Source organism: Ambystoma mexicanum, chromosome 4q (assembly GCF_040938575.1).
Source record: "Ambystoma mexicanum isolate Mex_15411 chromosome 4q, UKY_AmexF1_1, whole genome shotgun sequence".
NCBI classification, from domain to species: Eukaryota; Metazoa; Chordata; class Amphibia; order Caudata; family Ambystomatidae; genus Ambystoma; species Ambystoma mexicanum.
In genome coordinates, this window is record NC_090928.1 from 623,085,391 (window position 1) to 623,110,848 (window position 25,458).

General features: G+C 44.9%; 1 protein-coding gene across 2 annotated transcripts in view; it reads left to right on the top strand.

Annotated features, from left to right (window-relative positions):
• LOC138467869 (N(4)-(Beta-N-acetylglucosaminyl)-L-asparaginase-like) overlaps nucleotides 1-25,458 on the top strand; it is a 601,150-nt gene that overhangs the window by 325,654 nt on the left and 250,038 nt on the right. For both annotated transcript variants that reach the window (XM_069608161.1, XM_069608162.1), the window contains exon 6: nucleotides 12,476-12,564. In XM_069608161.1, the coding sequence (XP_069464262.1) occupies nucleotides 12,476-12,564 (89 nt within the window). The remainder of the gene's footprint in view (nucleotides 1-12,475; nucleotides 12,565-25,458) is intronic.

Below are 25,458 nucleotides of genomic sequence, written 5' to 3' on the forward strand. Positions count from 1 at the left end.
TCGCTGGAGAACCAAGACCGGGTGCAGAGGGAAAGCAGCGGAAAGCAAGGCTGCTGGAAGGCAGAGGTTCCGGGATGAACTGCGAGGAAGGGGTAGTCACCAGCTGGAGGACTCGCGCCGGGAAGCCAAACCCGCTGACAGCATGCTGACTTTGGGAGCAGAGCCACAGAATGCCGCTGCATTGCTACAGCGAGATGCCCAGACGGAAAGCAAGGCTGTGGCTGCCTGGGGCCTCGCAGATGTGCTGTGAAAGACATCCGGTGGTACTGCCAGAGAAAGGGGCCCTCGATACGAAAAGAGGGTGGTTTTGTCCATATATGCAATATTTTCATGAAACTTTGAGCGGGGGGCGTAAGAAATGCAATTATTAATGCCAAAACAAGTACTTTGGTATACCGAAATAACTGAAAGACATTGGCCTTTAAGGAAATAACTTTTTAGAGAATGCTGACGAAATTGAAATCCAGAACAAACTGAAATGTATTGTGAGCCATTGTGAATGTCGAAACAAGTTGTTTTGAATACCGAACAAACTGAAAGACATTTAAAGCACTTTTGAATGCCACCCAGACCAAAAGCAAGTTGTGAACACTCGTGAGTGGAGTGAAAGTAAAGGTGGTTCATGTGGCAGATACCACAGACTGTGTTGTCTGAGACCCAAGCAGGGGCAAAAGTCAAGAGAATACCAAGAAGGGTCTGAAATGAGAAGCCAAGTATTGGGTAAAGCTAAAAGAATTCAAGGAACTTCAGGAAACCTCTATTGGCAAGAGCCAGTGCCAGTCTAGAAATACGGATACCTCTACTTTGAGACCGCAAACGCATTTTGGTGGCCGTGGACCAATCGTCTCATGTACGATACGACAGAATATAGGTTTTCGAGTTTGCCACTGAACGGCCATTTTGATGTAGCAAGAATCACCATTTTGTTTTCTAACCATTGCTCATTGCTTTCTGTTCCTATTGCTTCGCAGTATATTTTCCGCTTACACTGCTCGACTGTGGAACATTGTTGTCTGTATGTGAAAAGGACAAGGCCGCAGGGCCGTGAGGATAACAAGAGTTCGCTGAAACACAAACGTAGGCAGCGCCAGGAAGAATGCCTGGCTCCCTCCGAATGTAGCCTTGAAGCAGAGCTGCAGGACATTTAATCATTTCACAGCTGCCAGCCAGTCTCGTTATATGGTAGAATATGTTAGAATAATACAGCTAAAGGCTCGAATTATGCTGTTCTAACGGCCCCCCCTTTGCTGAGCCCGCTAGAGCATGTCGGCTCCCAGGATGCGAATAGCACCTGATAGATAGCAAGGTCCGGAATGCAACTCCCCCGCCCGTATGTAGTTCGCTTCCAAGAACAGAAGCGCCGTGTTCTATTCAATAACCGAAAGATGTCTTCGCACTCACACATTGCAAATTGTTACTAGAATAGATGTTTGAAGGTGTCATAGTGGTCGGAGATGTCCATCATCACACCAAGTTCAAAGAAACCCAATAAAGGGGGGTGTTAAACATGTCATAGCTGATTGTTTGATATGCATTTTGTATATATGTAACTGATGTACTTAATTCACTCTTTTGCGTCCCTCGAGGTCTAGAGATACACGTCGTGGGGCGTGAGACCGAGTTGGCCAACTGAGACTTTTGCTTTGCAATAAAACCCTAGCTTTGGGAATACAACCTCGTGTCTGGCGTCTCTATCGTGTGTGGTGACCTGCCTTGTTTCCATAGACATCAGGGTCCTGTAGGGGCCCCTTTCAAGATGGCGCCCGAATAGGGACCCTCCCCCACTTGTTCCTTTGCGTAATGTTGTAATTAAGAAAGGCAGAGAACGGCGAGGACGGGACGATCGAGCCGGGATCAAGAGGTGTTTGGGGCGCCCTGTAAAAGTGATGAGAGACTCCTTTGCAGATCTACACACATCTGATCCCTGATCGACGTGCCTGGCTAGAGAACAAGGAGGCGAGGGTCCCGAAACGAGGCGGAAGCCAAGAAACGCAGACACAACGTCCTTTGGTGCGTCAGTATACAGACGACTTGATTCATCAGGTGAGTCATTCCCCGATTCAAAGCATCCTGATATTGGTTGAGAGTTGACTTTGCAAAATGAAACGCCCTAGGTAAGGTTGATTAACCAGGGGGAAGGTTGAAACATGCCTGGGGTATTGTCCACCCTAGCGGGGTTTTTCCGCTGTGGTAGACAATCTTTGGAAGATGGCCAAATTGTACCACCTGCGGGAACGCCGGCGTATGAGATGTATGTGAAGTATGGAGTGGGTGCGATAATATCCTGTGAGACTCGGCATAGGCAAACCAGAAAGCAACAAGACCATCAGTGGCCGATTAATGGTAGTTTTGAGATGGCGAGGATAGATAACTTGGAAAGGGTGTTGATAAGAAAGAAACCACGTCCTGCAGCATTTGAGAAAGGAAGCAATGCTCCGATTTAAAAGCAGAGCAAAGCATGCGCGCAGGCATAAATCAAAAGGTGAGGTAGTGGAAGAAAAAGAAGAGGAGGAGTGGACTGAGAGTCTAAGAAGGGCAGGCAGGCGTGACCAGTTGAATATAGAAAAGATACCCACAGCGAGAATTACACATAGCAGATGAATTGATAGAAAATATATTGACCCATACAAAACAAGGCCCAAGATCAGAAGTAAGACCAGACACGTCAGTAGCTATTGCCCAGACCCCGCCTGTAGCCCAAGCTCCCCCTCCGGTAGCTCAAGCCCTTTCACAGCCAGAGACCGTGCACGTAACACTTCCTATTAGCCAACCAGGCCCACAACGGACACTCCCTGTTCCCATTGTCCCATCCACACCTCCCGCCTTAGACACAGACTCGGTACCGTCCGTTCCTCCCGGGGTTGAAGTTGAAACCGCGGGGGCAAGAGGCGGGACTGACCAAAGGGGGTGCACGAGGGTAACCCGCAGCGCAATCAGCAAAGAAAGTAAGGTGGAATTGCAGCAACAGGCAGAGATGTATATAGACGGGACGGCAACATTGGCTTCGATATATGACTTTCGTAGAAGCAACGAAAGACAGGTAGTGTTGGAATGCATGGGTGAATATTTGGTGGAGAAATGGAAACAGCTAATTGGGAAATTACCACCGCAGCGATTGTTAGATTTGAATGCATTAGCACGCTGTAGGGAGAGGGATGAAGAAGTGAGAGAACATGTGTATAGACTTTTTGAGCTTAGAGATGAATTAGATAATGATTATGTCAAAACATTTACTGCACCTGTCAAAGTGTTTACTACACCTGCGTACAGGAGTAGGGAAGTCGGGAGACCTGGGAAGGGGGAAAAGGGGTTGCATAATAAACGGCAGCAGTTACCATTGCTGGGGCAGAAGGAGATGGTGAACGAATTATCGTTGCTAAAACAGGTGGGGGCAGACTTGAAGGAATGTCTAATTAGAACACAGGTACTATTGCAGCAAGTAAAAGGACATAATATAGGGCGAGGGAACGCACAAGGAAGGAGTAGTTTGAATATGCATGGGGGAACAGTGGGGCCGAATCAGTGTGCATATTGTAAAGAGGAAGGACATTGGCGAGTGCAATGCCCGCATCTACAGAATAGAAATGGGTCTGGTCAGAGGAGACAGCATAGAGGACACCCAGGAGCGAATGGACCAAATAGGAATAGTATGCAGCAGCATCATAATAAATGAGGTAATCAAAACCAAGGCCAAAACCAAAATGCCCCAAACCAGAATCAGGGACAGCAAAATCAACAATATGGAAATCAGAGTGGGGGAAATAGAGGGAAGAGTGGAAATGGTTTCGATACACAGCCAAACACATATTTCAGTAATAGTAATGATTACACATCGGACGATGTGTTATTTCCTCAATAGGACAGCCCAGGACAGGGGTCGGAACCAGTTTCTATTCCCGTGAATCAGAGAGGACCCTACGTAGAAATGAGAGTCGGGAATGCGGAGCACCGCTTTCTTGTAGATACATGAGCACAGAAGTGTTCAATAGACCATCACTTGGTTCCGAATATACCACTGTCAGGGCAAAAGAATATTTCCGTAGGGTTCGCAGGTACACCAGTCATAAACCCAGTGTCCAAACCAGTCCCAGTTACCATAGGACCATTTACCGAACATTGTCCCTTCCTTCTAACAGAAAATTGTGGAGAAAATTTTTTGGAATTTAATTTGTTGAAAAAACTAGGTTCTGTTATACATTGTACGGCAGACGGAGTGTTTCTAACGATATGGCCACACGATGCCCCGGTGTCAGAATTCATGTCTGAAGCGTTACCAGGGGAACTAAGTAAAGTACCAACCTGTATATGGGCAATGCATGACAACGATGTGGGATGTTTAAAGATAGAGCCAGTAAAGATTATTTTGAAAGAAGGTGTTACCCTACCGCGAATACCCCAATACAAAATTTCGCTTGAAGGTGAGAAAGGATTGAAGAGTATTGTTACCGATTTGGTGAAATTAGGGGTAATAGAGGAAATCACAGGCAGTACATGCAACAGCCCGATTCTTCCGGTTTATGAAAAAGGAGGTAATGAGGTACCATACCGTTTCATAATTGATCTACGCGCATTGAATAAGTTAGTAGATCCGCAATTTCCTCTAGTGCCAGACGTCACTACAATATTGACAATGATACCTGTTTCAGCAGAATATTTTAGTGTAATAGATTTGGAAAATGCATTCTTTAGTATTCCAGTGGACAAGGACAGTAGATATTTGTTTGTGTTCACATTAGGAGGACGATCATTTACATTTATGCGGATTCCGCAAGGTTATACGGAAAGTCCAAGTATTTACAGTAGAGCATTAAAAGAACAGCTAGACATGCTGGAATTACCCATGGGTTGTGTACTTTTGCAATACATAGGCGATTTATTGCTAGCTGCAGACACAGAGGAGATTTGTATGAAAGCACTGTATTATTACTGTCGCACCTAGCGGCACATGGCCATAAAGCTAGTTTGAAGAAATCTCAGTATAATCGAAAGGAGGTGGCTTATTTTGGCTACCTACTTTCGAAAGGAGGGAGAAGACTAACGCCAGAACGCATAGAAAGTATTTCTTGTATGCCTATTCCAAAGACACAAAAAGGAGTCAGAGCCATAATAGGCATGGCTTCATATTGCCGACAATGGATTGGTAATTTTGCCTTAATTGTGAAACCATTAGTGAATTTAACTAGAAAAGAGGCGGTTATGCCTTTGCAGTGGGATGCGGAATGTCAGCGAGCATTTGATGGATTGAAAACTGCATTATGCTCGGCTCCAGTTTTGGGTACGCCGAACTATGAGAAAATTTTTAGACTATTTGTGTGTGAAAGTGAAGGATGTGCATTGGCGGTTTTGACACAGGAACAAGGTGGAAGAAAGAGGCCGTGCGGCTATTTTTCTTCTGCGCTGGACCCTGTAGCGCGCGCACTGCCACGATGTTTGCGATCTGTCGCGGCGGCTGCTGCTGCGTCAGTGAAACAAACGGAAGGGATGATATTGGGGCACACTTTAATTCTGATGGTGCCACATGCCATAGACGTTCTATTAAATAGGACACAGACGCAACACCTCACCTCTGCTAGATTGACAAGATATGAGATTATCTTGTTTGCGCCCCATATCCAAATTATGAGGTGTAGCGCTTTGAATCCTGCAGAATTAATGCCACTAACCATAAAAGAAATTGGAAAGAATGAATCACCCCCCCACGATTGCTTAATGGTCACTGAGGAAGAAACAAGGGAAGAGTTGATTTCAGTGATATTCCACAGAAAGAGCCGGATGGAGAGTTATTTTGTGACGGCTCATGTTTTAAATTACCAGATGGCACGACAACTGCCGCATACGCTATCACTACCCTCGAGAGTGTTGTAGAAAGTAAAAGAACCCCCTATAATTCAGCACAAGCCGCGGAAATAATAGCATTGACCAGAGCCTGCGAGATTTCTGAAAATTTGAATGTGAATATATATACTGATAGTCAGTATGCTTTTGGAGTAGTTCATAACTTTGGTCGAATCTGGGCTGAGAGAGGGTTTCTGACATCACATGGTGCCAGAATTCAACATGGCCCTTTGATTGTACGATTGCTGTCTGCACTCACGTTTCCAAAGCGCCTAGCAATAGTGAAATGCGAGGCACATAAAAAAGTAACATGCAAAATAGGAGAGGGAAACGCGTTTGCAGACAGAATTGCGAAACAAACTGCCACTGATTTGAATACCAAGATGATGACGGTTCAGACAGAGGAAGTACCCTGTATGATAGAAGATGGAGTTGCGACTGTCAAAGAAATGCAGGCCGAGGCTACGGCCGATGAAATACAGGGATGGGCAGAGGAATCTGCTGAGTTGGATTTGGAGGGTTGTTGGGTGGACAAGGGAACTATAAACTGGATGTTGCCAAATTCGTATGTGACTGCAATGGTCACAATGGCCCACAGCCCTACGCACATCTGTGCCAAGAAAATGATACAGCACCTTTCTACAGTATGGCAGAATGTAAACATAAAAAAGAATGCAGAGAGGTTGGTGCAGAACTGTATCACGTGTTTACAACACAATGTAGGAAAGGGAACAGTGACTCCAACAGGCAGTTTTGGCCCGCCCTCCATGCCGTTTGAGGGAGTTCATTTTGATTTCATAGAGATGGAGAGGTGCCAAAACTTAAAATACGTCTTGGTGGTAATCTGTGCATTCAGTAAGTGGGTGGAGGCATAACCTTTGAAAGATTGCGCAGCAATGAGTACGGCAAAAGTAATGTTGAAGGAGTATTTTTCCAGATTTGGTTTGCCCCGTGTCCTATGGTCTGATAATGGACCGCATTTTGTGGGTGCAGTGGTATTACAGATATGTGCTGGTCTCCAGATTGATAAGAGATTCCATAGTTGAAGGCTCCGAGTTCTGCCGGTCTTGTGGAGAGGCACAACGGGATTCTTAAATCAAAGATTAGCAAGATTTGTGCGGGAAGCAAGTTCAGTTGGGTGGATGCATTACCAATAGCACTATTATGCATGCGTACGTCTGTACAGGCTAAAACTGGGCTCTCCCCATACGAAATCTTAATGGGGAGGCCGGCAAATGTTTGGTGCGCACCTCAGCCAAAACGACTTAGTGAGATAGAACATCCTGTGCTTAGTACTTATTGTGGCCTTTTAATGCAGAAATTGCGTTTGATTCATCAGCAGGTGCAGGAGGCATTACTAGTAAGGTACACCGGTCCGGGGCACGCGCTGGAGCCAGGAGACTGGGTGCTGCTAAAAAACTTTGAAAGAAAGTCATCATTAGCACTCAGGTGGTGTGGGCCCCATCAAGTACCTTTGGCGACGCAGACGGCAATACGGGTGGATGGAAGGAAGTCTTGGATCCATGCCACACATGCCAAAAAGATTCCAACTGCACTGAAAGTCTTGCCTGACACTGATGACCGGAAAGAGACAGCGGTCCCAGAAACGAAAGAAACTGTTACCAGTGAGCAGCCACCTAATCTGCCAAAACGAGAAGTGAAACTCGAAACAAAGCCTGAGACGATTGCCAAAAAGGGGGAAGGGCAAAGAGTGCCCCAACGTTGCCCAGCAGAATCGACATCACTGCTGACCGACGTGAAATCTGCCTTGCAGATACCAGCAAAACCAAATTGTGTACCCCTTTGGCGCCCACCAGCACTTGCCAGCATGCCAAAAAACGGATCTGCATCATTGGCGCGGCGCACACCAGCACCTGCAGTAGCGCCACAGGCTGACTTCAAGCCTGAATCTGAAAGTGCACCGGCACTGTTCACGGATCATACGATACCAGGAGCAAGGCGATACAACCTGCGGCCTCGGAAGACAAAGTGATCCGCAGTCTTTTTTGGTATTTATGTCAACCTCTAGTTCAGCTCATGGATGGAGAAGGAACCAGGGGTGTAGAGGAGAGAAGCGTGAGAATTGTGCAAATCGGACAATTCAAGACTTGCGGCTCCTCGGTGCGATCGTAAAAAGTACATGTGTCCGGAACCAGAGCGGACAAGCTTTGGCGCACATGGTACTATGGCAAGTGAGATAACTGATTAACAGTACATGTGTCCGGAACCAGAGCGGACAAGCTGGGCGCACACGATACTGAGGCGATAACTGATCAAAGGTCCTCTGAGCAGTATAAGAAGGGACAAGTGATCTCGCCTAAAAACGAATAATCGAATCCAGGCTAAAAAGGACAGGCAAACCTGAACTGTGACAATTCCATTGAACTTATTAACATCAGAGCAAGCGCGACGAAGAAAAATATCCACAACGAGCTGTGATAAAAAAGAAGGACGATGAGAAACATGCCAGGACCGGTTCCAGCCTCCTCCTGCACCACCACTGCTGAGAATGAGTCAGTTATAAAGACTATAAGTTTAAGAAAAATCCATGGTAAAACAAATTGTATGCTGGCACTAATGATAATAATGTGCTTTATGAGCGTGGTAGCACCAATATCGACAGCCCTAATATTATGGTGGGTAGAAACAATACACCCATTAGAAATGTTTTTACCAATAATTAATATATCCACTACTGAAAGCCCGGTTCAGGTGATCACTTATACCCTACCCCCAATGGAAGAAAAACACAGGGAAGGTTTTGGAAATAACACCTTACTGCTGATAATGAACATGACACATGCAATCCTGAAGAAAACAAACTGCTGGGTATGTGCCCACTTACCACAGCATGCCGGAAAAGGAATAGGGTGGTATGTGCAGCCATTACCATTAAGTTCTGCATGTAGTGCATCTTTAGGTGCAATGTTCTATGGGAAATGGAATGAGAGTAATACGTGTCAATTAGACAGAACCAACATGAATGAGTTTGAGCAGATAATAATGAAGCCTGTGGGTTGTTCCATTTTCCATAAAGCACAAGTAATAGGCCCAAAGCCCACGAGGAAAAGTACACGGAAGATAACACGACAAAATAGACGAGATAGATTGTCCCCGCCAGAAAAAACATCTGTAATGACGTTTCGTGTAAGAACAGAAGGGGACAAAGATGCAATTCCCCCGTCTTACACAGTGAATTATAGCCCAAGAACTGTCCCTTTTTGTCTAAAAAAGAAAGGCTCTTTTTCAGTCGGAACATATACTGGTTGTATGAATACAGTGGTACTGAAATGGGAAATAGAACCAGTATACGTAGGTGATCCAGTTTATTTTATATGTGGAGAGAAAGCATACCCTTGGTTGCCCAGAAACTGGGGAGGTACATGTTACCTAGGGCTACTGTTCCCTGGAGTATTCCTCTTAGAAACAGCAGCCATGGCCAGTTTATCCAGAACTAGAGTCAAAAGGACTGACAAAGGTGTTTAATAGCAACTGATGTAGCAAAATCATTCATTCCATTCTTAGAACAGATAGTGAACTCCTATAATATATGGCAACTGTCCAGAATCCTAAAGAATGCAATAAACACAACAACAGATATATTATTTAACATGACGTTGGAAGAAAGAGGAATAAGGTAAATGACGCCGCAAAATAGAATGGCTCTCGATGTAATCCTGGTTGATCGTGGGGGAATTTGCAAAATAGTGGGATCAGCATGTTGCGTTTATGTCGATGACTATTCCCCCATGATCTTTGAAGCAATAAAGAAAATGCACGTTCTAAGCTCTGAACTCCCCACGGGAGAAGGGAGCTGGGGAATAGGATCTTGGTTTTGGGGCCTACTACGATCTTGGGGATGGAAGTTGATCTCAATATTAGTAGTGGTGTTCGGAATATTCCTAACATCTGTTGTTGTATACATTGTTTACCCATAGTTTGCGCAGAGGTAACTGAGGAATGTACGGAAGGATGCATGCATATGATAACAAAGAAAAAACAACCTCGTGATCGAACTAGCCCAGACCCAAATGAGATGAGAGCAGTAAAAGAGTTGATGGCAATAGATATTGATGAAGACAATGATGTCCACGATAGCATGCAAGACTCAGACATAAGTACTTCAGATTCATCATCACTAGAGGAGGTTTCAATAAATAGATGAGACGTTTGGCATACGGCCAAAGGAGGGTTTGTCAGTCTAGAAATACGGATACCTCTACTTTGAGACCGCAAACGCATTTTGGTGGCCATGGACCAACCGTCTCATGCACGATACGACAGAATATAGGTTTTCGAGTTTGCCAATGAACGGCCATTTTGATGTAGCAAGAATCGCCATTTTGTTTTCTAACCATTGCTCATTGCTTTCTGTTCCTATTGCTTCACAGTATATTTTCCGCTTGCACTGCTCGACTGTGGAACATTGTTGTCTGTATGTGAAAAGGACAAGGCCGCTGGGCCGTGAGGATAACAAGAGTTCGCTGAAACACAAACGTAGGCAGCGCCAGGAAGAATGCCCGGCTCCCTCCCGAATGTAGCCTTGAAGCAGAGCTGCAGGGCATTTAATCATTTCACAGCTGCCAGCCAGTCTCGTTATATGGTAGAATATGTTAGAATAAGACCGCTAAAGGCTTGAATTATGCTGTTCTAACGGCCCCCCTTTGCTGAGCCCGCTAGAGCATGTCTGCTCCCAGGACGCGAATAGCACCTGATAGATAGCAAGGTCCGGAATGCAACTCTCCCTGTATGTAGTTCGCTTCCAAGAACAGACGCGCCGTGTTCTATTCAATAACCGAAAGATGCCTTTGCACTCACAAATTGCAAATTGTTACTAGAATAGATGTTTGAAGGTGTCATAGTGGTCGGAGATGTCCATCATCACACCAAGTACAAAGAAACCCAATAAAGGGGGGTGTTAAACATGTCATAGCTGATTGTTTGATATGCATTTTGTGTATATGTAACTGATGTACGTAATGCACTCTCTTGCGTCCCTCGAGGTCTAGCCTTACATGTCGCGGGGCGTGAGACCGAGTTGGCCAACTGAGACTTTTGCTTTGCAATAAAACCCTAGCTTTGGGAATACAACCTTGTGTCTGGCGTCTCTATCGTGTGTGGTGACCCGCCTTGTTTCCATAGACGTCAGGGTCCCCTAGGGGCCCCTTTCACCAGAGTAATACAGAACACGGGTAGCAAAGTGCATAGTAGTCCAGCAAGCCACAGAACAGTTTAAGAAGAGTGTGACACTGACACTGATGAAAGAACCAAGCTTCACTGTCAAAGGAAGGCAGTGGCCAATTGTTGCTGGAAAGCAGTCAAGAAGGGGCATCGGTTGCGGGACCTGTAATGGGTGGACCGTGTGGTCTAACAACTGCGCTTAGACCAAGTAGCCCCCTGTATGGAGAAGCTAAGGAAAATATCCATAAAGAAGCTTGTGTTTTGCAACATCCGCTTATGTGATTTGAACATTAAGAAACAGAACTATCTATGTAAGCCAGTGAAAAGTACTGAAGTCAAAAGAGCTTGGACGTGTTGTTTTCCAAGGAATTGTCTTGTTTTGTTGAAAGCTGGAAGATTTGAACTCTTGGGCAAGGGGGAACCCTGTGTTGTATGAACTACTTTGAACTTGGGAAAGGGGAAGCTTATTACAAGCCAAGATCTGGAAGAAGCTCGGAACTTTATTTTGAACACTATTCATTTTGATGCTGACATCCCTACACATTGTATACAATTCATTCTGAGGGCAAGTGTAGGTTTTGGACATAGACAGATAAGACAGATATTTTATTTGGACTTCCTGCTGAAGACATTTTTTTCAGGTAGGGAAATCCCACCTTAGAATAAGGAAAGTTAAGCATTTCTCCACACTGCCTTTTAAAGTTAATAAAAGATTTGTGAACGAACTTGAACCTGTTGTCTGTGTCCTACTCATGATGCCTTCACAAAAGGGAGAAAGAATGTACCGCTGGAAACATTTTTTTGTGTGAACATGGAGATGTTAGGATGGCATCTCCATGAATCTCACACAACCATCTCCCAGTTTTATAATGTCATCCGTCTCACTACCAATATGAGCCGTTACAAGTGTAAGGAAAAAGGGGTGGAATTAAATGGAGGGATGGTGCAGTCAATGTGTGGTTCATTGATTTCTTGCATATACCAATTTTGCAACAGTTTTGCTACTTGCCCAATAGGGAAAGAATTGAGTCAACAGAGTTTTTGCTTCTGTATTTTACACCACGACAAGAAACATTCAGCAACAAAATTGTGCTTTGATTTTGGTGATGTGAAAGTTGGGACTAAGGGTCTTGCAAAGTAATGTCTCACCATTTTCTAGTATGTAGACCGCAAAACCCCTTTGATCCAAGTTTTCTGTCATGCAAGAATATTGAATACTGCCCATCTCATCTGTTTTCACATATTCATATGGAGTACTATTACTTTGGATACTAATTAATAAAACTACATATTATGTGACTCACAAGAACATGATTGTGAAAAGATTTATGACATAGCTCTAATTAATATCGAATTGTTCTTACATTTTACTAATTCGTATTTATGTAGCCTTTAATAGATTGTTTATAGTGAATGGATTTCACATTAAACAAAATGCACATTTTTCAAATCTTAACAGGTGTATCCACCTCAGGAGCTCCGTTTAAATATCCAGGACGGGTGGGGGACTCACCATTGCCTGGATGTGGCCTGTATGCAGATAATGAGGTACGTTATTTGTGGTAGACCTTCCAGATTTGAGATCATTGTTAATCTTCTTTAGACCTTTACCCATGTTTCACAGTAAATCAGAACTGTAGTCAAACTCTCAGGGAAATGTGTACTGCATATTTCTACCCCTCTCACAATGCAGTCTTTGTGTCCCCCTCTCCTTTCACCAGTTCCCCGTTTCTGCTGCACGGACACGAATGGCGTGACACATTGGTGGGCTTCTCCCTCGCTACTGGTTCCAGGTTTCTGGCACTGGGATATGGGTAGCATGTACCTCCTGGTGGTTATTCTCTGCCACCTTCTCCCATCAATCAGGTCTCGCATGTTAGATCCAAGAACAAGAAACAAAATGTGGCGACCATTTTTCTTAAGAGGTATGGTGTGATGCAAATGAGTGCTGCCCCGATATAAGCTGGAACACTGGGGATTGGGGGTGCAGGAACGGGGGCCCTCACAATTGCCACTGTCCCCCTCTGGGGAAGGACTGACACTGCATTACTCCTTGCTAGGCCTCCCACCCCAGGTTGGGAGGGTTTTCCAGGCACTCTTGACAAGGTCAGGATACTGTTAAATGTGTCAATGAAATTATCAGCTTCAAACGTCAATACTTCCATTCCCTCTTTGCCTCAAGAAGTTTCTTTATCAGAAATTGAATCATGAGGCTACTACATAGGACGTCATACAAGTTTTATTTTCAAATATATTCATATTGTCTCACTGGTCTGTGTCCATAATGATGGAACAAAATCCAGAGCATTTGCATGGTTTCCAATACCCTTAATTTTTTATTTAAATACCTACCTGTGGGGTACATGGTTACAATGCATTTCAGAAGGCTTAGCCTACTAACCTTTTTTGATGTTCTCCTCAAGCAGTTTGTAACTGAAACATGCTGATAAGCCCAGTAATACTATGAGGGTAGGATGAATGCTGACATACGTTGGGCAGCAAGGAAACCAGATAAAGTAAAGTTACTGCACTGAGGAGAACGTCATGTCTGACCTTGGACCAATATAATATAATTAAATAAGGTGTTACGCATCTTTCCTAACTCTTTCAACGCCCCCCCCCCAGATTATTTGCTGACTGATTGTGTGATTGTATCCTATTTTTTTTTTGAGTGAGATTATTTTCACCATCACTCACTAATTCCACTCATTTAATGTTTGGGGTACTGGTTAGTCCTTAAGGCTACCAGTGTAGGGAGGGAATATCCTCCTATTGATTCTTTTGTGTAGCACTACAGCCCCCCCCCCCTAGGGATAGTACACTACCCTAATTTCCTAACTTAGGTGCATTTTATACTTAAGTGTACATACCAGACAGGTCAGTCTGTGATACCCACGTTTTACATTTTTATGCGCAGTCCTATCCATCTTAATCCTAATGCTCCAGCATTGTAACCTTTTGTCCAATACAGTGGTCACAATGACTAACCTTGCTGTTTAGGTCTTGTCTTTTCACCTCACTGGCTTTGTTGGCAGTCGTCCTGCCGGCTGGGCTAGCAAATAGCCGTATATGGCCATGATCTTTCACAGGCTTGGGCTATAGCCCAGGACGAGCCTTTGTGTGTTTTGGGCCTGGACTGGACTAGGTAGTAAGTCTGAGACACCCTAATACATATCCAAGCCAGAGTGATGTCACAACTGCATCTGTGCTGTCTATCTAGGATCAGCGTTTGAATGTTGCAGGTCCTTTTTGATATGTGGGCTGGGGTATTCCCAAGCCTAGGTTTCTGTACACCAGGAGGGGATCTCTAGCCATATGGAAAGGCGAGCCATGGGACCTGGAACTTGAAGCTTGAGAGGACGCAGCAGGACAATAGAAGCAGCTGTTACCAAAAGCATTGTCAACACCAACTCCCCTAAGGTGAAAACTGTCTACTTTCAACCTGGTGGACACAACTAATTCACAGTCCTAAATCTCATTAGACATCCTCCCAGAGCTTGTGGAAGCCATGGGCGTGTTACTGGTCATCTGGAGTTGGGACCCCTATGTGCCTGGACATTGTGCTTGAAGTCCAGCTCTTGTTGGTTTCTAGAATTGTGAGGTTTTAGATAGACACTGAAATTGAAGACTCACTGGACCTAGCTGTAAACCAAGCCCACCTCTGCACCCCCAGCCCATGAACCTCCATTGCAGCAATCATTGGTGACAGAAGTTATCCACAAAAGCCTACGGTAACCTGGAGTCATTGATCTTCGTTGTCGGCCTTCAAGGGTTGGGTTATTATTATTATTTTCTAGTATGAAGCCACGTGCCCATTAGCCTCAGGGTGGACCTCTTTTATTGCCCCTGTGACCGCCACTATAACCGAGCAGGTGTAAAGTCCTCTCCCGAGAACCACCCATGTCATACCTTTGGTGGGGGTACCTGGGCACAGGAATCTCGTTCAGGATGCCGTAAACTCCTAGGATTGGAAAAGTACCATCTTATGAATCATCACATAGATGATAACAAGCATCAATCAAAGTATTTGGAATGGCGTGCTTTCTGCTATTGATTTACAGAGGGTAATTAATGACTGGAAGAAAGTCACAAGCTCTGGGTAATAACAAGCCTAGTTAGACTACCTTCCTAATTGTTGAGCAATCTTAAAAAGGCTGTGTACGTGTGACAAGTACTACAGGCCAAAAAGCAGGGGTGAGATGGACGATCCTTGAGGAACCCAGAAAAGGTAATCTTTTGGTTCAGAGTAATAGGGATCGATAAAGATCCTTTGCGTGCAATTCCGAAGGAAGGACGAAATCCCTTCAGAGCTACATCGCAGATGCCTAAGTCATATAGGCATTGCTTTAGAATGGTGTGATCGACTAAGTCGAAGGTCACTGAGAGGTCAAGTAAAATTAGAGCTGATGCATTGTCCATGTCTCCATTCGTTTTTAGATCATCCTAGATGAACAAAAGAATGGATTCCATCTTGCGTTTTGGTCATAAGCCTTCCACCAAGGAGGCTATTATTCTTCTGTGTATTTAATATGTTGTGTGTATGCTGCTGTGCCAATTCGTTTTTTCATCAATTGCAATTGGAGATATCTCGGAAATTGTTGGGGTTTGAGCAATCCAAACCATCTTTTTTAAAAGTAGTTTTCCAAATACTTTCTTGAACTCCATTGGTACTTTCTTGGGAAATAATGGGGGCAGGGGTCCGTTAGAGAACCTTCTAAGGAGCTCATAAGGACTCAATCCTGAAATCTTCTACAGATAAAGGCTTAAAGGATCGAGATGCTTCATGGTGCAATGGCAATAGTAAGGAGGGTGTGAATGACTGCGTGACAGAGAGCTAGTTTATTTCTGATGCGTTCATGTTTTAATTGTTTAGAGAAGAAATTGTCGGAAAGGTTATTACACCAAGACTATGATGGAATAATATTTGTCAGTGCTGTGGGAATGCATAATTCACTCATAATTTATTTTAAATGCTACTTTGTTAGGATTGGTGGCCATAGCGAGTCTGCTGGTGTGGAATTCAGACTTTGATCTTCTAATAGCTGCACGGGAACCTCTTTTATTTTGCAAGTAGCTTAGTCTTGTGGTGGGGCTTTTGTTCCTCCTACATTTATGTTCAGCTGCTCCATGCGCTAGCTTGAGTCTTTCTAAATCCTCATTGGAACAGCTAGGTTTTCTTCTTTATCTAATGGATGTGGATGTTTTCAGCTGAGCCACACTGTCGAATGCATTTGTGAGCCATTTATCAAAGGTAGGGCTATTTTGCTTTAGCAAGATCAAGTCATGGATTGGAGTAGGAGTGAAATATTATCAATTTCAATCCTGCTCCAATCCATGTAGGTATTTTTCTGAAGATATGTGAGTTTATTGTTTCAATTTTTGGGAAATAAAAATATAGCGCTGCATGATCCACCCATAGGAGGTGGATAAGCTGAAGAATTGCGAGACGGTTTTGTGGTCCAAATATGCCATGCAGGGTGTTACCAGTTATATGTGTACATTAGGTTAAGGTCAAGGCATTCAAGGTTTCGAAGGAGGCGTTTTGAGCATTACATGGTTGCTCTGGCCAAATCTTGAACTCATCAAGATGCAGAGTTTATCTTGCGGTGCTAGGTCATTCACAATAAATTCTGCTAATCTTTGTCCAAAATTAGAATTGTGATCTGGTGGTCCGTAAATTAGGAGAAATTAAATTGGCATGGCTGATTTGAAAGGGGTTTCAATGAGCATAGGCTCACAGGAGAGAACCATAACATCAGGAAAAGCACTAATGACCAAGTAGTCATTGTAAATTATTGCAATCGCTGCAGCTCTACCCAGGGGTGGACTGGGAACTAAAAGAGGCCCTGGAAGTAATGACTGGGGACCAAAAGAGGCCCTGGAAATAAAGTTCAAAATGGACCCATATGACACATTTTCAGCAAGCACAATGCTTTTCCTATGAGAACATTTGGAAATACCTCACAAAAGAGGCCCATGGTGCAGAGGCCCACCGGGAAATCTCCAGAGTTCCGCATAGGCCAGTCCACCCCTGGCTCTAGCAACTCTGTTCTTCAGCACGTTGCTGTATCCAAAGGGGATGCATTGATGAATGATAGGGGCCCAAGTCGTCATTGAGCCACGCTTTAGTAAGGAAAAGTAGTGCAGGTTTGTGTTGCTACATGAAATACTATATCTCAATTTTATGTTTTCACAAAGACCATACATTTAGAACAGGGTTGTGCAACTCCAGGCCTCGAGGGCCGGATCTATGCCGGATTTTCAGGATACCCCTCATTCATATTCATAAGATAAATTTGTATACAATGATTCTAAATGTATTCACATTTTTCCTCATGAATATTAATGAGGGATATCCTGAAAACCCTTCAGTATTCCGGCCCCGCGTTGGACAGCCCTGATTTAGAAGATAGCGGTGTGGGGAGGCTCCAGAGTCTGAGTTAAAAAGAATTGAGCTACTAGATAGATTAGATTAATTTCCGGAGGCGTCATTGTTAGGAATGGGGGATATGGTTATGTTAGCGCTTTGAATTGCTAGAATGGTGCTATTTATACTATTTTGATATTATTCCTGATAGAGCATCCATTCTAATAGTAGAGCTTTACCTTCTGGATTTATTAGAATTGAAAGAGGAGAATGAAAGTGGAATTGGGGTAGAACTCAATAATATTGAGGTTCTATTAATTGACCTTGAGCAGCCCCTAAATCATGGACCCCCACCTGAGAAATAATTTGTGGTAGTTTTCTGTTCCCAGAGAAGATCAAGGTTGTACTTTCCTCCAGTTCATTGAAAGGGAGTTCGGGAATGTTAGGGATGGGGGAATCAGACAGTGGAGGCAGGAGGACGGAGTGAGTGAGTGGGAGGGTATTGGTCCTTGTTTGTAGAAGGGAGGGCTGATTCAGGGTAATGATATGTGATGTCACATATTCTGCTGCTTTGGCAAGGGCAGATGAATGAGTGTGGGATGTGGGAGTAGAAGACTCATTCATTCTCTGACACATCTGATGGAAGAATTGGGACTAATCCCTGAGAATGGTATGAGGTCTCGAGATTCTCCTTGAGCGAGGTGCATTGTGAGGTGATTGGATTCATGGTTAGCTGGCCCGTTGCATAATGCCTTTGAGCTGCGGTTGAAGAGGGATAGTCTATCGTATTAAGCATTGCTATAATTCTAGAGTTTATCCTCGGGGTCACATGAAATGAGATGGGTGTGACCCTAAGTGGTCAGTGACTTGCAGAAGATGGGGCATGCGGTTGTTGGCTGTTGTGAAGTCATTATGTAAGGACGTAGGGTGCTCATTACTGGGGATAGGTTTCAAGTTTATGCTCAAGATCGTGGAGTGTGAGAAGGGTGTGATGGGTGACTTATCCACCATGTGACTTCAGGAAGATCGGCATGTGGTTGTGGGCTATTGTAATGTTGTGACGTACGGAAGGAGGCTTTTCATTGGTGGGGATAGACTTCCAGTTGAAACTTAGTTCTATGCTATAAACGGGGTGGGATGGGTGCATTAACCCCTATGTTGTCGGTGATTGGAGCAAGATAGGGCGTTCAGTTGGTGGCTATTATGATGTCATTACGTAAGGAAGGAGGCTCTTCATTGATGTGGATCGACCTTCAGTCGAAACTCAGTTCTATGCTATGAAAGGAGTGTGATGGGTGCATTATCCCATGTTTTGTTGGTGACTTGAGGAAGATAGGGCATGTGGTTGGCTGTTGTAGTGCCAGGAGCTAAGTAAGGAGGCTTTTCATTGCTGGGGTTAGACCTCCGTTCTCTTTCGTTGAGCTCTCCTGTCCATCTTTTCTTTGTAACTACTTTGCATATTATTTCTGTGCCTTGAGGACATTCTAGTTTAAATCTGTCAAATAGTGGGTAGGAATGCCCATAAGCAGGGACATAAGTAAGTAAATAGTGTGGCTAAGAGAAGGTAAAGGGAACGAGCTAGAAGACTAAGAGTTATGGTGCTACCCAGGAGAAGTCATTTCAAATAGCAGAAAGCCTGAATGCAAAATGAATAAATTGCAAAAGTAGTTAAATGGTATAATTCAGAGATAGAATAATTACTGTACTGCACATGCTATCCTATAAAATGGATGAAAAAGCAAATGTTGAACATTTCTGAAACTAGGTTTAATGTAAGATCTAAATGAAGGAGCAGGTTGGATATGGAGGGATTAGTTGTGTGTTAGATATATAGTCGAGGTAAACAGTTTGGCGCAATCATCAGTGAAGTAAAAAGAAAACAACATGCAATACGCCTATTGAGCAAATAACCTATTGAATATAAACAGCAACACATTCTAACTGACATATAGCAATGGGTAAAAAGAAAACATACCTATGTTAGATAATAGAGGTCATCGGGTGCTTGAGAATGGAGTAGCTATCGGTTAACGACAATCAAATTGTGAAGATAGAATAATAATAATTCTCAAAAGCTAATGCTTCTACTTTAGTACCAAAATCGTCTTCAATAAAAACTTGGATAAAATCAAGCAGGAACAGGAAATGCCATTGCAGCATCTAAATACGTTGGCTAGTGTAGCAGTCACAAAATAAATGAGTGTCATACAAATCCATCCCCTTGAAGATGAGGGCCTATATCCAAGCCTGCATCTCTGGGGCCCCTAACAACATGGGCAAACTGCTTAAAATCTGCAAGGAGCTCGCCAATCCTATTGCAATCCCTTCCCTCTTACTCTCCTCTTTATCACCCATAGCACTGGATGAGGTCTCTAGACAAGTCCTCTCTATGAAAGGCTCCTCCTAACAGGCGCTCCCCTGCTCCTCCAGAACCATCAAGGACAAAATTGCCTCGCTTGCGCTAGCCTTGGCTGATTTCTGTAATCACTCCTTTGCCACTGGCGCCTTCCCACTACCCCTCGAGCGCTCCCTTGTGCATCCTTTCCTCAAAAAGCCCTTTGCCGACCCCTCCTGCCCTGCTAACTACCGCCCTTTCTCCATTACCCCCTTCCTGATCAAAGCTGGTCATCTCCCAACTGCTCCAACACACTGAATCTGTTGGTCGTCTCCATGACCACCAGTCTGGCTTCAGAGCTGCCAGAGGGAGCTGCTCTACTGGACACCCGTGAAGACTTGCTGTCAAAACTCGATTCCAACTCTCCTTCCAACGTTATACTTCTGGATCTTTCGTCTACCTTCTACACAGTTAATCGCGCCACCCTGACAAATCAGCTCTGTGACACCCATGCCATCACAGGCCTGCCACTGAACTGGTTGACCCCATTCCTTCCGACCGACCTTCCCAGGTTCAATTGGGTCCTTTTCTCTCCCCTATCACACTATCCACCTGCAGCATCCCTCAAGGCTCTATCCTCTCGCAATGGCTCTTTAACATCTACCTTGCCCCTCTGGCCAACCTGATCTCCTCCTTCTCTCCTCACTTGCAGTGTTATGCAGATGACACACAGCTCTCCTTCAAACTTTCCTCTACTGCCTCCTCTTCCGCCTCTCTCATCCCTGACTGTCTGACTGTTATTCAGTCATGGTGTGCTCCCAATGATCTCTGCCTTAATGCCAGTAAAACTGAGATCCTTCTCATTGGGACCCCAGCTCCCTCCTTCCCGCCTACCCTCTGGCTCCCCTCTATGGATCCCCTCCACTCACCCTCTCGTGAGGCAAAAAATATTGGTGTCATCTTTGACTCCTCTCTCTCCCCTTCTCTCCTCACATCACGGGCCTTGACTAGAAGGCCCACTATCAGCTGCACCTACTCAGAGGCATTCTCCCTTTCCTCACCTTCTCCCAGAAACTCAATGTCTCCAGAGCTCTGTTCCTCTCTAGGCTGGACAACTGCACCAACCTCTTCCTCAATAATCCATTATCCTCCCTTCGCCCCCTTCAACTAATCCAGAATAGGACTGCAAGAATTATCCTTGGCCTCAAGCCCAGAAACCTCATCTCTCCAGCCATAAAATCTCTCCACTGGCTCTGGGTTGCTGCTAGGATCAAGTACAAGACCCTTTGCATCATCCACAAGACTTTCTGGGGCCTGGGACCCTGCTAAATCCAACTATCTCTCCCTAAATACCTCCATGCTAGAGCCCTTCGGTCTTCTAGCCCCAACTCTCTGCAGATCAGACGCTTCTCTAAGCAGAGAGTGGGGGTAGATCGCTCTCCTCCGCAGGAGCCTCCCTCTGGAATGGTCTCCCTGGCCCCCCTCTCAGGCTTGAGCCGGATCTCCTTATGTTCCGGAAGCTCCTCAAGACCCTCCTTTTCCCTTCTTCTTCCCTCTCCCCTGCTAACACCCCCATTTGCTGCAATGACTGGCTGCCTGTTACAGGGCACCAGGTCTCCCCCTATCCGGTCCACCCCCCCCTCTTCGCACTTAGCATGTGGACACACGCCCCCTCCACCCCATGCAATTCCCTGCCACTTGCACTCCTGGCCTTCCCTTAGCACGAGCCTAGCCCCTGTGGCCCTCTCCCCCCCCCCTCCTTCACCTGCCCTTTCACTTGCACTCTCTTTGCTTTACCCTTCACTTCCCTTCCCACCCTAGCACTTCGCATTTTGCGCAGACCGGAATCCCTCACCCTCGCACTTCTTGTTACTGCCCTTGCACAATCTGAATGTCACATGGCCTAGAAGGAGCGTTATTATTAATGTTCTTTCTCCCTTGCCCGCCCCACCCATTTTTTGTCTTGTGGCGCCCTGAAACACCATTCGTTGTATAGGCGCCTTACAAATATCCAATAAATAGATACATGTCATTAATTAAATAAATAAATGAGTAAAATCAAGCCAAATAGGAAAAATGAAACATCGAAAGAGTAATGCAGTTGGAAAGGATATCCCAAATGATGAGAGAAAATACAGAGAGAAATAAACAGATAAAAGAACGGTGTAGTAATTCAACTGTTATCAAGGAATAATCTAACCAGCACAAAATCAATAAGTAGTCGTGTTCTAAATAGCCAACACACGAAACCTCTTAAACAAGAAAGACACATAACAGTGAATGGGAAGATGATCTTCTCAGCTTTTGCCACTAGGTGGCAGAGTGCGCTTGCGAATAAAAAACCAGCAGCTGCAGGCGTGACATTGTACACGAGAGTGAAACGTAATGAGAAATGAAATAATTCCGTTTTTTGTGCCATTCATATGAGTGACCAAATGCATATAGATTAGTAAGGTTGTTCTGGGGGAAAGTAGAATATGAAAGAGCCATTCCTATGGGCCAAAGTACTGTAGAGCACCATGTCAGCACTGAAGGCCAGTGCATTGTGCGAAGGGATTGGTGGTCAGGAATCCAGGCCTGGGACCAGTCGGATGCAGTATAACATACCGCAAATCAGTTATTTAGATGACCTTAAAGGGAAGGCAAATGAAAAGGAGGCTAATAATTTCCTGGTATTTCTAGGGTCTTTACTGGCGCGGGGCTGCAGGATGCAGTGCACGCCAGATTATACCATAGCAGAGCGTGGAGTTCCCAGGTAATGGGATACTAGTTAAACACAACCTCTCGTATAGTTTGCTGCTTTTAAAGTCCGTGTATTTCTTCGGTCAGCATGTAAGCATTCTTGGGCGAGTCCAATAGCGTTGGTTGATGACATGAATTGCCTGGAATAGCACACCGAGAGTAGAACACTGAGCTCAAATCAAAGAATTAACCCCAATTTCCAAAAATCCGAGGAAGTAGCGAGGCCGGCTGTGGCGAATGATGGTTTCTTTGTGTATATTAGAAATCGCCAATCCTTCCCTCGATGAACTTTTTATGGACTGTGCGCAAATCACTTGGAAGTTACTGAATAAAATGAAAGCGGTGGGGCGCAAAAACAGCATGTCACTAGTGATGTGTTCGCTTAAGTAGTTAAGCAGAAAAGCAGACACCAGGCACATGAGCCCAAAAGCAGAAAGATTGAGTGTTGCCAGTCCAGAAGTTAGAGCCTCGAAGGACAATCAATAATTCATCCCCACCTGAGGTGACACTCCCCCTCCCAACATCTGACACCTGGAACACAACCAAGACTCTTTCCGGCCCCTGATTCTAGAAGGAAGGATAGCTGCAGGGCAACGCGTTTGTCTTGGAAGCAAGGCAACGCAGCGCCACACGGCTATGAATCCCGGTCCCGTGCTTAGAAACCACTCGCTGGTATAAACACGTTATAAATGAACGATACAATAAATACTAGAGGCTGGGGAGGCAGAAACGTGTGTGAAAAAGCATAGCAATCCCAAACACACAAAAACAGTGCGCCATGAATGGTCTGGCTGCAAACCCGAACATATCTCACATATGAAAATCGAGAAATACAGTAAAAATCGAAGAAAAAGCCTGTCAAAGGAGAGTCCCGAGGTAGTCAGATTGTTTCTATCTAGCATCCTAACTGTATCCTGGAAGCAGCACGAAAACGAGGACAAAAAGGTAAGTGAGGGTGAAAAACTGTCCATCTGTCAATGTACTTCATCCTGAACTTGTGTTTGTCTCCGAGACGTAGTTTCGGGAACATTCCCACCCATCAGCAATTCAAAACGTACCTCAGAACTATGAGCTTCTGCGCCGTGATCGCGTAGCGTCTCATCCTGGCGGAGGCCCTGCTGTTCTTTTTAATAGTAATTTTAAAGTTACCTCCATTCCAATTACTTATTCTCTGAATATGGAATGTATCCCTGTGCGCATTCTAGTTTTTACCACTCTTACATTATTTGCTCTCTTGGTGTACCGTCCTCCCGGCTATGATTGCGGTTTCTGTCCCGAGTTTCCGGCATGTGTGGCTGGCATACAGCAGGCATACCCTAACCTGATTGTTGTTGGTGATTTTAATCTCCCATCGAACAAGTCCAACTACCATCTGGTCACTCATTTCTTGGCAACGATGTTGGATCTTGGCCTACCTCAATTGGTCACGTATCCTTCACATTTTATGGGCAATGCTCTCGATCTTATCTTTGCCCCTTGAGCTATTGCCTCTTTTTCTCTGTGCTCCCTGTAATTTGGTCAGACCATATGGTGGTGCCCTTTTCAGGGCAATTTGAGGATTCCTTTCTTCCTCCTTCACAGCAGTATATTCCGAAACTCTATTGACACACTGTTTCTCACCAGGATCTGAGCCTCTTCATTTCCAATGGCTGTGCGAACACTACTGACTGCACACTGCCAATCCTGTCCCAGGCACTTAACATGGCGGCAGATACTCTTGCCCCATTTAAGCACTGTTTAGTGGAAAATCACTGTTCGGTAGTGTTACACAGCCGAACTTAAAGATCTTAAACTCCAGCGCAGACAGGCTGAGAGGAAGTGGAGAACTGGCTATTTACTCGCCGACAAAGTTCTCTTTCGTTTGGATACTGCAAGATACCATAGTGTTATTACAGTGTGCAAACAACTATTTTGTAGTGCAAAAATTGTGCAGGCTATCGACCAACCTGAAGCTCTATTTGAGGCAGTTCAATGGCTGACCGCTCAGCCTAAGTCTCAGCCCAGTTTCTCCCCCTCGCAGGAGCTTTGTGACTCCTTGTCTAAGTTTTTTAATGGTAAGATAGCTGCCATTCGAGGTGCGGTTACTACTACTCTCCCGCATTCCACCTTGCCCTATCCATCTGTGGGCGACTGTGGAGCTTCAGTTGACTGGTCTACTTTCCCTACTTTTACGGGCCAGGACATTTTAGCCGCTATTAAAGGGCTAAAATCTGCATCACCCTGTGACCCTATCCCGCTTTCTATATTGAAAGTTGTGTCGAGTGCAATCATTCCGTGGTTGTTCAAGGCAGTCAACGATTCGCTTTCATCAGGGGTTATCGCTGATGATCTAAAACACGCCCTTATAATCCCCCTTCTTAAAAAAAGTCTTTGGATCTGCTGGTCCTTTCTAACTTTCACCCTATTTCCCTGCTCCCATTTCATATGAAACTACTTGAGTCTCTGGTTTCTCCTCTTCTAGGCTCTTTTCTTGAACTATCTTCATTCTTTGACCCCTTTCAATCGGGTTTCCTCCCGGGCCGAGGTACTGAATCTGTCTTGGTGTCAGCTGTTGATGATTTGACACGGTTAGTGACTCGGGGGGCAGGGGGTGAACTTATTCTATTACATCTTTCGGCTGCATTTGACAGCTATGTGGTCAGGTTTTGGCCTGGTTTGCTTCTTTTATGGCGGGACGCTCACAAACTATCTCTCTGCCACCTTTCCAGTCCCAACCTGTACCTCTGTTATGTGGAGTCCCTGAGGGATCCTTGTTGTCTCCCACTATGTTCAACGTTTACATCCAGCGCTTCTTCGCATCATCCACGCACATGGTTTCCTCTGCTACTGCTACGCCGACGACACACAGATTATTCTGTGGCTCGATTTCTCTCAGCCAGAGACAGCTGTTCGGCTGAGGAGTTGCCTGGAGGCTGTGGGTAGATGGATGGCCAGGAACTGGCTTAAGTTGAACGTAGAGACAGGTGCTGGCGGTTGGCACCGTTAATCCTTCTCTGTT